Source organism: Cyprinus carpio, chromosome A4 (assembly GCF_018340385.1).
Source record: "Cyprinus carpio isolate SPL01 chromosome A4, ASM1834038v1, whole genome shotgun sequence".
In the NCBI taxonomy this organism is placed as follows: Eukaryota; Metazoa; Chordata; class Actinopteri; order Cypriniformes; family Cyprinidae; genus Cyprinus; species Cyprinus carpio.
This window is the reverse complement of record NC_056575.1, coordinates 8,770,017-8,784,056: the sequence shown is the minus strand read 5'-3', so window position 1 is coordinate 8,784,056 and position 14,040 is coordinate 8,770,017. Positions and strand designations below refer to the sequence as shown.

At 34.4% G+C, this 14,040-nt stretch overlaps 2 protein-coding genes across 2 annotated transcripts; both read left to right on the top strand.

Moving 5' to 3' along the window:
- The first annotated feature begins 2,083 nt into the window (after nt 1-2,083).
- LOC109066526 (beta-2-microglobulin-like) lies at nt 2,084-4,044 on the top strand. Its single transcript, XM_019083552.2, has 4 exons — nt 2,084-2,394; nt 3,042-3,314; nt 3,397-3,441; nt 3,572-4,044. The coding sequence occupies exons 1-3, from the start codon at nt 2,331-2,333 to the stop codon at nt 3,408-3,410; spliced, it is 351 nt and encodes a 116-aa protein (XP_018939097.1). The 5' UTR covers nt 2,084-2,330; the 3' UTR covers nt 3,411-3,441; nt 3,572-4,044.
- Nucleotides 4,045-5,706: 1,662 nt separating this feature from the next.
- On the top strand, nt 5,707-10,736 carry LOC109064185 (interleukin-1 receptor-associated kinase 3-like). Its single transcript, XM_042739333.1, has 13 exons — nt 5,707-5,922; nt 6,311-6,493; nt 6,968-7,011; nt 7,194-7,260; nt 7,444-7,595; nt 7,996-8,060; nt 8,154-8,265; nt 8,350-8,468; nt 8,551-8,749; nt 8,983-9,045; nt 9,556-9,723; nt 10,000-10,453; nt 10,565-10,736. Exons 1-13 carry the CDS (start codon nt 5,808-5,810, stop codon nt 10,690-10,692), a joined length of 1,869 nt encoding a protein of 622 aa, XP_042595267.1. The 5' UTR covers nt 5,707-5,807; the 3' UTR covers nt 10,693-10,736.
- Nucleotides 10,737-14,040: the final 3,304 nt, after the last annotated feature.

Below are 14,040 nucleotides of genomic sequence, written 5' to 3'. Positions count from 1 at the left end.
CCAAATGTATTTAGACACTTAAGCAACAATCAAACATAGATGAATTTCATTACATTAGATATAAGATATAAAACCAAATGGCAAGCTCAAATATGTGTCCTGTAGCAGCCATACAGTATAATATAACGCTATAGTGGGGTAACCACAAGTATAGTTCATCAAATCAGTTATGGATATGTTAAGTTTAGTTTAGCCACTAAGAAACTTTTGTTCTTGTGCTGTTTTTCCTTAACATGAATGTCAGTTGATTCATGCATGCTTTATCTGATGCAATGAGATATTTTTTTTGACTCACTGTATGCTAATTATTTAAAAGAAGACTAAGTTTCATTTGCAACGATGACAAGTCATCTGAAATGTTCCCAGACTGGTAAATCTGCTTTGGTTACATTCAAATGCACAAACAAACCAATGCACTGGGAAACATCCTTCATGTTTGAACTTTAAGTGAAAGCACTTTCAAAGCAAACAGAATTAAAATTGCATAAAGTAGAGTTTTATCATTTTTCCCAGCAGTTTAATACATTGGATTACAGATCAACACAAAGCCCAGTGTCATAATATTGTGCTTAATATCCATAGAGACGGAGATGAAGAATGTTGTGGCAGGGAATCTGGCATCCAGGCCAAGCCCCAATTCATATAGCTTTAATGTTCCTATGGCTGATGCTTTATTTAGCTCTTTGTGTTTTTGCCAGCCTTTCACCACACTTTACACTCTGCCTCAAAAAGAAACTGTTATTAATAGTTTTTTTTTATGATGTCCACTAGTATGGAAACACTTTCCACACAGAAATGGCTAGGAAATGTCACAAATAATTAGAAACAAACCGCAAGTAACATGTTCAATTAATGTTAAAGTAGAAAGACTGAATTTGTATTTTCTTGTAATCCAGTGCTGTAGTAATCTTTGTTCTATTAACAAAGTAGTAATATGTAGTGATCTTTGTTTTACAGTGTATTGGGGAAAAGGCATCTGGAGCCCTTTGGAACATTAAAAGATATAGTTAAGTGATACAGTATATCATTTAATGTTCCAAGTGTTTTTTTTAAATGGACCTACTGTTCTGTATGTAGTTAGAGTGTCTATAACATTCTATACTATGCAGTTAATTTAAATAGTCTTGTGGTGTGAGAAATTTATTTTTACGAATATACCATTGTCTATAATTATTTTAAGAAATATATTATATACTATATATATATATATATATATATATATATATATATATATATATATATATAAGTTCAAATGTTGCTTTTTGCGAGTATAGCATGTCACACTGCTATTTAACACAGTTCACTAAAGCTAAAATAAATTTGGCATATATTTGCCCATTTGCAAATTGCATTACCTAATCTTTACTATTACGATAACAATTTACAATAATGTTCCGTTTCCATTTGTTAACATTACGTAAATACATTTGTTAATCGGAACTAACAATGAAAAATAATTATAAAGCATATATTAATCTTAGTTAATATTAATGTCAACATTTACTTATGCATTAAAGGTTAGTGAAAGTGACGTGACATGTGGCCAAGTATGGTGACCCATACTCAGAATTCATGCTCTGCATTTAACCCATCCAAAGTGAACACACACACACATCGTGAACACACACCCAGAGCAGTGGGCAGTCATTTATGCTGTGGCGCCCAGGGAGCAGTTGGGGGGTCTGTGCCTTGCTCAAGGGCACCTCAGTCGTGGTATTGCCGGCCCGTGACTCAAACCCAAAACCTTAGAACCTTAGGGTTAGGTATCTAACTGTTTGGCCGCTAATTCATATATTTTTATATTTGTTTAATGTATTTGATGTGAAATGAACTAACAGTTGTATTTTTATTAACTAATTTTAACAAAGATGAATAAATACTGTAACAAATGTATTGCTCGTTGTTAGTTTATGTTAATTAATGCATTAACTAATGTTAACTGATGGGACCTTATGGTAAAGTGTTACCACTATAAATATCGTTTTTCAGTACCTTTGGTGATGTCACTTTGCAAAATGGTGGATTGGTTATGTTTATGAGCGCAAAGAAGAGGGAGGAGTCTTATTATTGTTTAGGTAAGTTAGGGTATTTCCAAAGGGATTGTTTTCCACCAAACCGATGCCACAGTCTGTATAACCTCCCTATATCAAATCCGCCTAGTAACAACTTGTAGCAATTTTGCTATTGGCTGCCTGTTCTTTTGGAGGCTGTGCTGGTGTTGGTGGTGACAGTGCATTTAAGGTTACTGGTCGTTTACTTTCGATATTAGCTGCATTGGGCCTGAGAGCTGAAGCATACTCTTCTTAAAACTCTGGACTAAATCACCAAAAATGAGAGCAATCATCACTTTTGCCCTGTTCTGTGTGCTGTACGTCACAGTACAAGGGAAAACATGTAAGTAATTCATAATGAATATGTAAATACTGTATTGTATTGTTTGTTTATTGTGTTGTGTTACTATGTTGAGAAGTTTCCCTCAGGAATGATCTAAGTACATAGATTTAAGTGCTAGCCTATGTGTGTATCTATATTAAAGTGATTTAATCAATATTTTTAAGAGTGTATCCTAGCATAAATTTGAAGTAGTTTAAAAACAGTGCGTCATGTCACTTAAAGTAGTTTCATTTGTATTTAGAACCAAAGTTAGTTCTTATTGTAATTGAAAAGACACAGTTTAAACATGTTAATAGTCTTTATTTTATGGGCTTACAACTACAGTGACTAACATTGAGAAATACAATAAATCATCATTTGTATGTTACCTGCTGCTAAACACATTGTTTTTCTTTTTTTATTAATCGCATAATCTGTTTTTCTGCGTGTGAGTCAGGAGGAATTCTGATCTAATTTGTCTTTTGTTTGGGAAAATTCATGAATCGGAAAACATTTCCCTCCCAGTTTCCTTTGTCTAGAGTCAAAAAGGATGAAATACATTTTTATTTGGTGTTTTATGTTATGTTTATCATATTTAAAATGCGCGTTACGATAATATTTATTTCCATGTTATCTTCGTAAACCAATATTTTAAATTCTACTTTCAGCCAGTCCCAAGGTTCAGGTGTACAGCCATTTTCCCGGAGAGTACGGAAAGGAGAACACCCTGATCTGCCATGTCAGTGGCTTCCACCCTCCTGATATCACCATTGAACTGCTGAAGGATGGCGAGATTCTCCCAAATACCCAGCAGACGGACCTGGCCTTCGAAAAGGGCTGGCAGTTTCACCTCACCAAGAGCGTCACCTTCAAACCAGAGAGAGGACAGAACTACGCTTGCAGTGTTCGACACATGAACAATAAAAACATCTATTCTTGGGGTGAGTGCAATGTGTGTGTTTCTAGAAGATACCTTGTGGTTTGACACTGCGTGTTTATTGAACATCTCGTGATTTTCCACAGAGCCCAACATGTAAAACTAAAACAGTCAAAGGTGGAGGAAAGGCGGTAAGTGTTACCTTGTTTATTATTAATTGAAAAATATAGCCAAATACCATTAAATCTACCCTAAAAATGTGGCATTTAAGAATCGTAAAGATGAATAAATGTGTTTCTTTCTTCCTTTTTGTTTCCTTAGGATAATTTCACATGTTTTGGACATTTTCCATCATCTGCAGAAACAATAATATCCTGCTGTTCGATATTACAAACCTGATGTTGCTCAAGAAGCACTATTCATACAGATGACTTTTGTAACTTCTGCAATTCATCGATTTTAGCTTTTTCTTTAGTTACCTTTTTTTTTTCTTTTTCATAAGTGTAAGGATAATTTTACCAAAATAGCTGCTACGTGTTTTTGAATAAGTTTTGATCAGTTTCCGGATTCTTACCCTGTTTCATTCCTCTCTGTGTAGTATGCAATACTGGGCCATATTTCTGCTTACTTTTGGCCTTTATTTTGTAATTAAATACCAATTTCACAATCAATTTTCTTTTTAAAACAAATAAGACTACTGCAAACTGGGTATTTAATGAATATCAATAATTCAATTTGACACTTTTCAGAGAAATGTCATTCTAAGTGGGGAAAATAAAGTTTAGAAAACCTAATGGAACAGTTGTGTTTATTTGCTTCAAATATTCTGTACTAATGCCTGTACTTTTAAGTTAAATCAACGTGATAGTGAGTTTCAGTTATTTGTCTAACCTAAAACATAAACGTCTGCCTAGCAACTGAGCAACTAAGGTGGTGATTGGATTAAAAAAAACAAGTAGAGACAAGTAGACTTTCGTTTTTCTGTGAGGCTATTAAAAAGGTAAAGTCCTCGAATTTTGCCTTATGTGTCGTTTTTCATTTTATCATAGTTCTTTTATGGCCTTAAGTACCAGAAAATATGAGCAGTGTGTCTCGCGCACCATTGCCGAGTCTGCCGCGCGCTGAGATAAAGTCACATGACTTCCCGAAAAATCTGTGATGGTGACACGCCTCTGACATCAAGCGCTCATATTAATAAAACAGATCATGCATCCATGAAGCTGAAATACCGTGATTCATTCTGCTGAATATCACCAGCTTTTGTCATTTTAGAGACATATTGTAAATAAAGATATGTGTTTAAAATCTGAGTGAATGGCCCTTTATTGATGCACAGCTGTAGATTGTGTGAATGCACAGTATTAAAAATTAAAATGTAGGCCTATTTGTTTAGAGAATCTGGCGATCATCTAGCCTTAGATACAGTTTGTCAAGCTAAAATATTAATTACATGTGTCATTGTCATACTAAAAAGTATATTAAGACTGATATTGACATTTTTAACAACTTATGTTTTTTATATTCTTATATTTTTGCGCACTTGCCCTTTTAGATAAGCTACTAGCCTTATTATTTTTCTCTAATTCTTTTCATTTAAGTCTTCTCTATTGTACATTGTAGAGCTGTAAATGAACTTAATCTCTGATTACAAAGAGAAGGATTGCCAGACCCTTAAAACATCTTTTGCAGTTTATATATAACTATATAAAGTTATACAGATATAACTGTATCATTGTATCAAAAGTCTCTTCACATATCAATTGCTTTTTTAGCTTTTATGTTTACCTGTAAGTATACTTAATAGTATGTATATTTTATTATTGCCTTTTATTTTACTGTCCATAGTTATATATTAAATTAATAATAATAATACAAATAATAGTACAAATAATAAGATTAATAATAATAATAATAATAATAATACAAATACAATAGTTATTAAATAAGTTATCACATTAGTAATAATATAGTAAATGATACAATGATGTAATAAATAATTATTTATTAATAAATGATTATAATTATTATTATTAAGTATATTGATTAATTATTTGCTAAATTAATAGCTGGATTGTGTGTGTGTGTGTGTGTGTGTGTGTGTGTGTGTGTGTGTGTGTGTGTGTGTGTGTGTGTGTGTGTGTGTGTGTGTGTGTGTGTCGCCAAGAACCTCCATTTGGGGGTGTCCTAATTTGTAAAACTGGTGTAAAAATAAAATAAATACGTTTTTATTATTATTATTATTATTATTGTAAAAATGCAGAAAGTTTTCTGTTAGGGGTGGGTTTAGGTTAAAAGGTCTATAACTATCTGTATACAAAAACAATAGAAGTCTATGTAATGTTGTTTTGTTGTATGGGTTGCAACCTTTCTAATACGAGCAAATACTCCGTTGAGGGTATTAGCCAAATTAAAGGAAGTAGGTGGGGTTTGGGAATTTCCGTGTTGTAGCAAGAGTTATCAACGCAAGAGAGCACTGTAGAGTCAATCATTTCGAGAGGAATGAACCATATACATCTAGTCAAACTTCACACACCTGTATTTTCAAGACTAGCGAAACATGTCAGGTAAAATAGACACGTCGACGCTGCTCTTCGACGTCCCGCCGGTGCTGATGGGGTCTTTCTGTAGACTGATTGACAGCGGGGTCGACGGTCTGGGATGGAGAGCTTTAGGTAAAAAACAACAAAACGCACTTCACCATCATAACTTTGTACGACCGTTACCTGTGAAGTATGAGGCTCAGTGTCTGTCTTATCAATTGTTTAATATTTATTTTATTTGGGAATGTGTCAAAGTTAAATAGCCGCTGGAAAATGCTGTTCAAGCTTTTTTTTTTATATTTTATTTAATTTTTTTTACATTGTTGTAATTAGCTGGTCCTGCCAGTACAATATGGTCATTAGTTGGTCCAGACTAGTAATTATTTGGTCCAAGATGATCAACTTGGACCAGCTAGAAATCCAGGCAGCTTAAGCTTGATATTTATTTATTTATTTATTTATTTCTGTATTGTATCTTATGAGAAACATCTGATATTCATCCTCGTCTGATTCCTTACAGCTACTCATATCCTTCCCAGTCAGCTGGAAGTGAGATGTACGGAAATGTACGTGGCTGCTGGGAAAAGTCCGACACAGGAGCTCATGTGGTTGTGGGCCCAGCAGAATAAAACAGTAGGGGATCTTTTGAAGGTTCTGGATGAAATGGGTCACACTCGAGCCAGGAGTCTTTTCCAATCGCAAGGTAGCATCTTCATCTTAATCATAAGACTACTACAGTTACTGTAGTCTACAGTAGACAAAAATTTACTAACGAAAAAATTATTTGAAATGGCAAAAAAAAAAATGTATTTAGTCTAATTTATAGTTTTAATGTTAAGTAACTAATATATTGGCAGGAAGTCTTGTAGGGGTTGTTTACATTTTACTGCCTACACAGCTTCCTCTTTTAAGTCATAGAAGCTTTCTATACAGTAGTAATATATATTTTATTTTAAAGAGGAACTTGACAAACCTATATATGAAGTGACCTGTAAAGCGAAGCAAAAAAAAACAAAAAAACATGCGATTTAAATAACCACAGCCATGCAGTTCTAACAAACTATATCAACCACAAAACCACAATCCATCAGAAAACAACATAATGAAACTGCGAGTGATGTTGCTTTGAAAGCACTGTGTAACAAACCGTAACCAAACATACTTGATTTTTTTCTAGACTCACGTAAACTGAAGTCATCCTCACCCCCTCTGTTTGCCACGGTAATGTCTTTTTTGATGCTGTTATCAACGTGCAGATTTTAAAGCAGACTTTATTGTGGTTTAGGTGTGTTAGAAAGCAAAAAGAATGTGCTCTCGCAAACTGAGTAGTTTTGTTTTTGCTTATTTAGTCGCATTATGTGTATATATTATGCTTTCAACTGTATTTTTCATTTTCCAATCAGTATGTGCCAAACACTGAGAAGTCCTGTCAAATTTCAGCTCTTTATTCACAGTCTGTGTCTGTTAAAGGTAATTCGTACAAGCTCATTTAAAATTGACCTTCATTGTCTTTGTGTCAGCTGGCATTATTGTACATAGCTGTAATTCAGTGCTAACTGTAGCTTTCTATGTAGATATTAGGTAGAAAGTTTCATTTCTGTTTTGAGTGGTTTCATCAGGATCTGAGATCAAACCTTTTTTCGTCCATTTCAGCTGAAAAACAGAAGTGTTTCATAACATATTCTGACGTCATAGAGGGAACGAGACATTTCCACCAGGACTTAAAAATAGGATCGAGCGTGTTCGCCGAGGTCTACTGCGGAAAATGGGGAAACAGATCTTTTGTGGTGAAAGTTTTCAAACAGGTCATAATCTATTAATAACTCAAAATAATACTCGAATCATCTTTTACAAATTGTATACTGAGCAAGTATTGAAGTAGTGTTAATTTCTATTTATTAATTTTTTTTTTAATATTAATATTATTATTTTTGTTTTTGTTCATTAATCTGCCATTTTAATCTGCCATTATATTATTGTGTGTTCTTTTTTGGCAATTGTTCTATTATAAATTAATAACAAAATAATATTATAAAAAATACAAGACAATAATAATAATGTACTAATTATTTACTAAATTGCTGGAATTTTTTTTACTATTTTAAAAATATCAAAATTATTTTAACAGATCTTTTGCTGTGAAATTAATATCTGACATCATGATGTTTTGAAAAACACTGATCACATTTTTTATTATCTAAACAGGAAAACAAAGCTAATTGGAAGGCGTTGTGGGAAAAATTCACCAAAGAAATTGAAGTTCTACAACTGTGGGTTCAGTTTGTGTATGCTTTATCATATTCCAGTGACTTTTTGAATGGTGTTTTTTCATTTTGTCATGCCTCTCATTTTTGTCTTCTTAGCTACCAGCATCCTAATATCTTGGAGTTATGGGGCAGCTTTTCAGAGGCAGATCGCTTCTGTTTAGTTTATCCGTACCTTCATAACGGATCATTGTTCCACAGGCTTCATGAGGTAAATCATCTGCCAGCAGACATGTTTCATCATAGCAATCTCAAGTTGAAGTCTTTAATGTGTTTACTCTTGCCTTTGTTACAGGAAGTTCAGAGGCCTCTATCATGGCAGGAAAGGCTGAACATCATCAAAGGCACCGCAAAGGCAGTCCACCATCTACACACTGCACAACCGTGCATGGTTATTTGTGGAAACATAACAAGGTGCCAGTGCGAAGCCATATCTACAGCTTCTAGGTGCCCAGTGAAGATGGTGCATTGAAATGAGCTTGTTTTGTGTTCACAGTTCAAACATACTCTTGGATGAGCAGCTGCAGCCCAAATTATCAGATTTTGGATTAGCTCGTCTCAGACCGCACTCTGTGGACCAGAGCTGTACTATCGTCATGGATACAGCCTCCCATAGCAACCTTGGCTATCTGCCAGAGGAGTACATCCGTGATGGCAAGCTATCAGTCAAACTTGACGTTTATAGTCTTGGCATGGTGAGTCCAGCATCCTGTTTAAAAGATGATATTAAAATGATCACAAATAAAGCTTTATGTCAGCATTTTAATGTCAATGATTCAGTTCATTGATTCAGTTCAGTTCCAGCTGCAGAATACTGGCCATTAAAATTTCTTTCTCATTTATTACTAGTCTGACAGGACTGGCCCAACATAATCCAAGTTCTATTATTTCCTTAAATTTCTTTTACATTGTCTTTTTATGCTTATAGGTTATATTAGAGACCTGTACAGGACAAAAGGTGAAACAGGAGTCAGCAAAAAAACTGTTTTTGGTAAGAATCAACTTAAGGAATAAAAAATGTTTTTGTACTTTATCTAGTTTTTAATTTTTGCTTTTGAAAGCCATCAATGCTGTTCTTTCTATCCATCAAATAATGCTAAAAAGAATCTGTCACGGTTTCCACAGAAACATTTTGCAACAGTACTGTTTTCAAAATTGATAACAAAGGAAAGATTTTACTCAAGCACCAGATCAGTACATTAGAATGATTTCTGAAGGATCATGTAACACTGAAGAATTAATGATGCTGACAATTTAACTAATATTCACAGGAATAAATTACATTTGAAATGTATTAAAATAGAAATTGTTATAACAACTACTTGTTTTAAATTGTAATAGAATTTAATGATCAATATTATCATCATTATTATTGTTTAGTTTCATTTGTATTTTGTAATTTCATCAATATTTGTGAAATTTTGAGTTCTGTGAAACTGTTAATATAATTCATATTTTAGATCAATTTAATTGACTGACTAATGCCATTGCTTTTTTATAGAGAGACATACTGCATTCAGAGTTTGAGGAAAAAAGCTCTGTGGATGCCTGTCTGCGGTTTTTAGATCCCAAAGTTGAGCACTGGCCTACTGCGGTGGCACTTTGTCTGCTCCGAATCGGACTAGAGTGCACGGGCAGCAAAATGCGAGTCAGGCCGAGCATGGAAATGGTTAGTAAATATTTTTATTTATGCAAACATATACACATATAAAGTTCTATATCAGGGGTGGTGAACTCTGGTCCTGGAGAGCCGCAGCCCTGCAGAGTTCAGCTCCAACCCTAATTAAAACTCACCTGCCTGTAGCTTTCTAATAACCCTTCAGACCTTGATGAGCTTGTTCAGGTGTGTTTGATTAGGGTTGGAGCAAAAATCAGCAGGGCTGCGGTTCTCCAGGACCGATGTTTGCCATTCCTGTTCTATATGCTTTATTTTATTCCTCTTCAGGTGCTTCAGAGACTAAACCAGCTTCTTCCCATGCCTGTACCACCTGAGGACCAGCCGCACACTCTAGATGATACGATCCCTCTTCAGCAGCCATATAATGGCCTCAGTCAGCGTCTAAGCTTCCCCGTTGAATTTGATGAAATGTACAGCCAGCTGGAGGAACCACTACCTCACAGAGTTCCCAATCTGGCAGAACCCTGCGAGTGCAGCCAATCTGAGGTTACTTTCTTGAGTGCTGGAGATCCCAACTTGTCGCATTCCCTCAGGGAATGTGTTCAGGAAAATGACAAAGTGGTTTCAGCATCACAAAGTCTACAGTCAGACTCTGCAGCTCGCCTGGACTTATATGGGAGCTGGCCTGTGGAGTGCAGCTGTAGCACTGGAACCGAAGTGCTGGGATGTGAAGACTGCTGTGCGAATGGCTTCAGTCAGTCTGTTTTATGTGTCACACTAGGCAAGTAGATTCAAGAGAGCATTCACAGCGAAATCCGAAAACTTCAGTCAGCACAAACTAATTTATGTCCAAGCAGGTTCAGAATTAATATCCAGTATTTTTCTTTTTCAGATGATGATGCCCAGCCCTCTCAGAATGACATCACGAATCCAGCAAAAGAGAAAATAAAGAATAAAATTCATCTGTACAACCAGGGGTTAATAAAAACCGAAGAACTTCTTTCGCTTAAATCAGAGTGAATCAGCAAGGATGGACATCTTGATTAAAAAAAAAATAAAAATCAGCAGTGGGTAGTGTTGGTGCTCATTTTGCTTAAATGTTTGTTTGTTGCTTCTTTAAAAAAAAAATATTTAAAGATATTTTAACAGTATTTTTACATATTTCAAATGGAAGTAGTTTAGAAATATACTTACCTTATTCCTTGAGTTTTTTTTTTTTTAAATTAAAAAAAAAAAAGATTAAAAGTGGATGTGATGTTACATAAAAATAGTTTCTAAAAGAATATTAAATATATATATATATATATATATATATATATATATATATATATATATATATATATATATATATATTTACGCAGACTTACAACTACTGTTACTTTAAGAGGGTGGTGGTCATTTATAGTAGTTGATTTTAACATGTTACATATTTATAATTCATTAAAATAGTGATTTTAAAGTCTAAAGATGACACCATATTAAAACATTTCGATGTCCTCGCTACATTATAGTGTCTCCAAGTCTCTCAAGATCTATTATGTTTTAGACGACTCTAGCAAGTATAATTAATTTGTGGAAACAATAGGGGGCTTTTGATCTAATTTATGTGCGTACACATTTTAACCACATAGAAATAATGTACAGTGTTCTTGACAATAAAAGAAACGAAAGAAACCACAATACGTGTGTTTAATTTGACCGAGACTTTAATTTTGGGAAAATCTGGTTGTTGGGAGGGGCAGTAATATCGTCGTTTATAAAAAACGAGAAATTAAACTCGAAACCCTTCTTTTCTTTTATTAGAGTTCAAGTTAGAATGTCGCAGTGTGAACTGACGTTAACTGGTTACATTCGATTAGATGATGTCGATTCTCAGTCAAACCAGGATGATGTAGAAATCGAAAATGAAGAAGAGGAAATAGAGCCTGAATATCTGGACATGAATGAGGTGAATTGTATCTCATCTTGGGGGAAAATGTTCAAAACCTCTATGCCAGCAGTTGTTGGAAAAGGGAGTAATAATCCATTAATGTGCATTTCTCTTTTTTTCATTTAAATTGTTTAATTTAATGTACGAATACTTTGAAGTTGAATTTTTTTTTTTTTTTTTTTTTTTTTTGAGTTTTATAACGTGAATAAATCGGTTATTAACCAGGGGCGTAGTGTCTTGGTTTGCAGGGTATGCACGTGCATATGGGCCCGGGTAGATTGGGGGCCCGCCAAGGTGAACTATAATTAAAAACGAGGGAACGTATTCTTAATTCGTGGCCACAATAAATATATATTGTTTTGTCTGCATGTCATGTGCAGGGCTTGGTAAATTCTTGTGTGCATTTGTTATATTGCTAATGTAGAACTGCATCAAATTTTTAAAACTACATGCAAACGCTGCATTGCCTCCTGAAAAAAAACAGCATGTGCTGATTTGGTAGGTTTTGAAACATGGCTGCTGGTTTGAGCTGGTTTAGGACCAGCACATGACCAGCTTAAACCAGCTCAAACCAGCAATCTTAATAATACATTTAAGCTTTTTTTAGACCCTTAAATCCCATAAATAAATGTTGGACACAAGTGTTGTGGGTGAGTAAATGGGTAAATATTAAAAGTAGCAATGTTTAGTGATTGTGCTGTTAATTGTTTAAACTGTACACTTTTACAGCTAAAAGTAACTTAAATTTTATGCCAGTTACTTGTAAAATTTCCATGCTGTTTCTTCTCACTCCTGAAGGAGGGACTAAACTATTTTCTTCTTCTTCAGTGTTATTAGTGGCTGGTAACAGGAGGTACAAGGTCACAGGCCAATTTCACCTTTGTGATCCATGGTGGAAGGTAACCTGTAGAGTTAACCGTGGCAGGCACAGGTTTTTTACCCTCCGCTCCAGCTATCCCCCCTATAGTCTCCGCACCAATCTGAGATCAGAGGACCAGTCACTTGTGTCTCTTTTTCTTAAAGAGTGTGAGGCAGACCCTCTGTTTGTTAAGATGTTTATAGAGTGGTTGCCAAATGACAGAGACGTGGAGCCTGTCAATGTGCTGGACGTCCTGCAGGATTTTAAAGATTCAGCGCCAGAGCATAAAGCTGTGGCTGAACAGCTCAAATCAAATGTCATTAACTTAGGTTGGACCCCCTATATCACATACTTTCATAGCCCTTAAAACAATTCATTTCTTCCATTCAATAATTTTCTAAAGAACCACTCCAACCAGTTACAACTAGGCAAAGCAAGAGCCGAATAAATAGCTTTTATTTTTTAATGAAATAATGTTTTTTTTTTTTGCATGTTATAATACATTATTTGAAAATGTTATCAAAATAACATTATAAAATATATTTTATTATGTGATCATATTTTTATGTTATAAGTATTAATTTGTGTTAAATTATTTACATTTATTTCAAGTGGTTGAAAAGTGTATCTTTGGTTACATTGTCATATGAACATTCAGTCACTGATGACACTGATTTAAGTTTTATACACTATATTATTTGATGTGCACTTTAAATATGTTTTTGTGCTTAGCTCTTAACGATTCTTACTTGAGAAACCTCCTGGAGTCAAAGAACATAGATCATCACAGATTGTGGCATTTATGAGGTAAGATTTAATTCAAAGATTTGTAAATATAGTGATATTGAGGTTAAGATATTGAGGAAATCTTAAATCACGTTAGACCTAGAGGATGAATTATTACATTTAATTCATCTTTGTTGCTCAAAGGGAAACATAAAACTTGGAAACAACCATATGTAAACAGTATGTTGCTCACTGATGAGGATTTTTAACACTGATCATCACTGCTCCAATTTCAAACACCCAGTTTGGCCCACTTTTGCCTACAACTAAAAAACTTGCATTACAACTAAATGTAATCGGGTCCCAAATGAGTGAGCTGTATGGTAACCTAGAATTATTGCTTTTGCTTACAGGAAGGACTGTCAGGAGATCAATGAGCTTTGCTGCAATCATTATTCACGTCATTTTACAATGTAAGTAAAAACCTAATACTTCCACTTTTATTACATTCATTTGTTCTCTTGTAACTGTATGTATTTGATTTTCTTTAGGACTCCCGAAAATAAAATCTGTTTTCAAATGGGGGATAAAGTTTGCTGCACAAAGAATGGCTACATCTCAGATAAAGATGATGAGAACATGCAAGAAGAGCCTGCACATGATGCAGCAGGAACTTTCCGAGATATTTCAAGTACCCAAAGAAAAAATGAACCGATGAAAGAGAAAAGAGAGAGAATGTGCAACAGGGAAATTTTCTTCATTATAGGGGTGAAGTGTTTTGTGAAAAATGTCTCGATTTGATGCTTTATTGTGGTTTTGCAATGCCAAAAAGCCTTTTAATCAGAAATATCTG

Coding starts and splice junctions, on each gene's coding strand:
- LOC109066526 (XM_019083552.2), top strand. CDS start 2,331: ATGAGAGCAATCATCACTTTTGCCCTGTTCTGTGTGCTGTACGTCACA. Junction 2,395..3,041: donor CACAGTACAAGGGAAAACAT/GTAAGTAATTCA, acceptor TTCTACTTTCAG/CCAGTCCCAAGGTTCAGGTG.
- LOC109064185 (XM_042739333.1), top strand. CDS start 5,808: ATGTCAGGTAAAATAGACACGTCGACGCTGCTCTTCGACGTCCCGCCG. Junction 6,494..6,967: donor GAGTCTTTTCCAATCGCAAG/GTAGCATCTTCA, acceptor ATTTTTTTCTAG/ACTCACGTAAACTGAAGTCA. Junction 8,061..8,153: donor GAAATTGAAGTTCTACAACT/GTGGGTTCAGTT, acceptor TTGTCTTCTTAG/CTACCAGCATCCTAATATCT.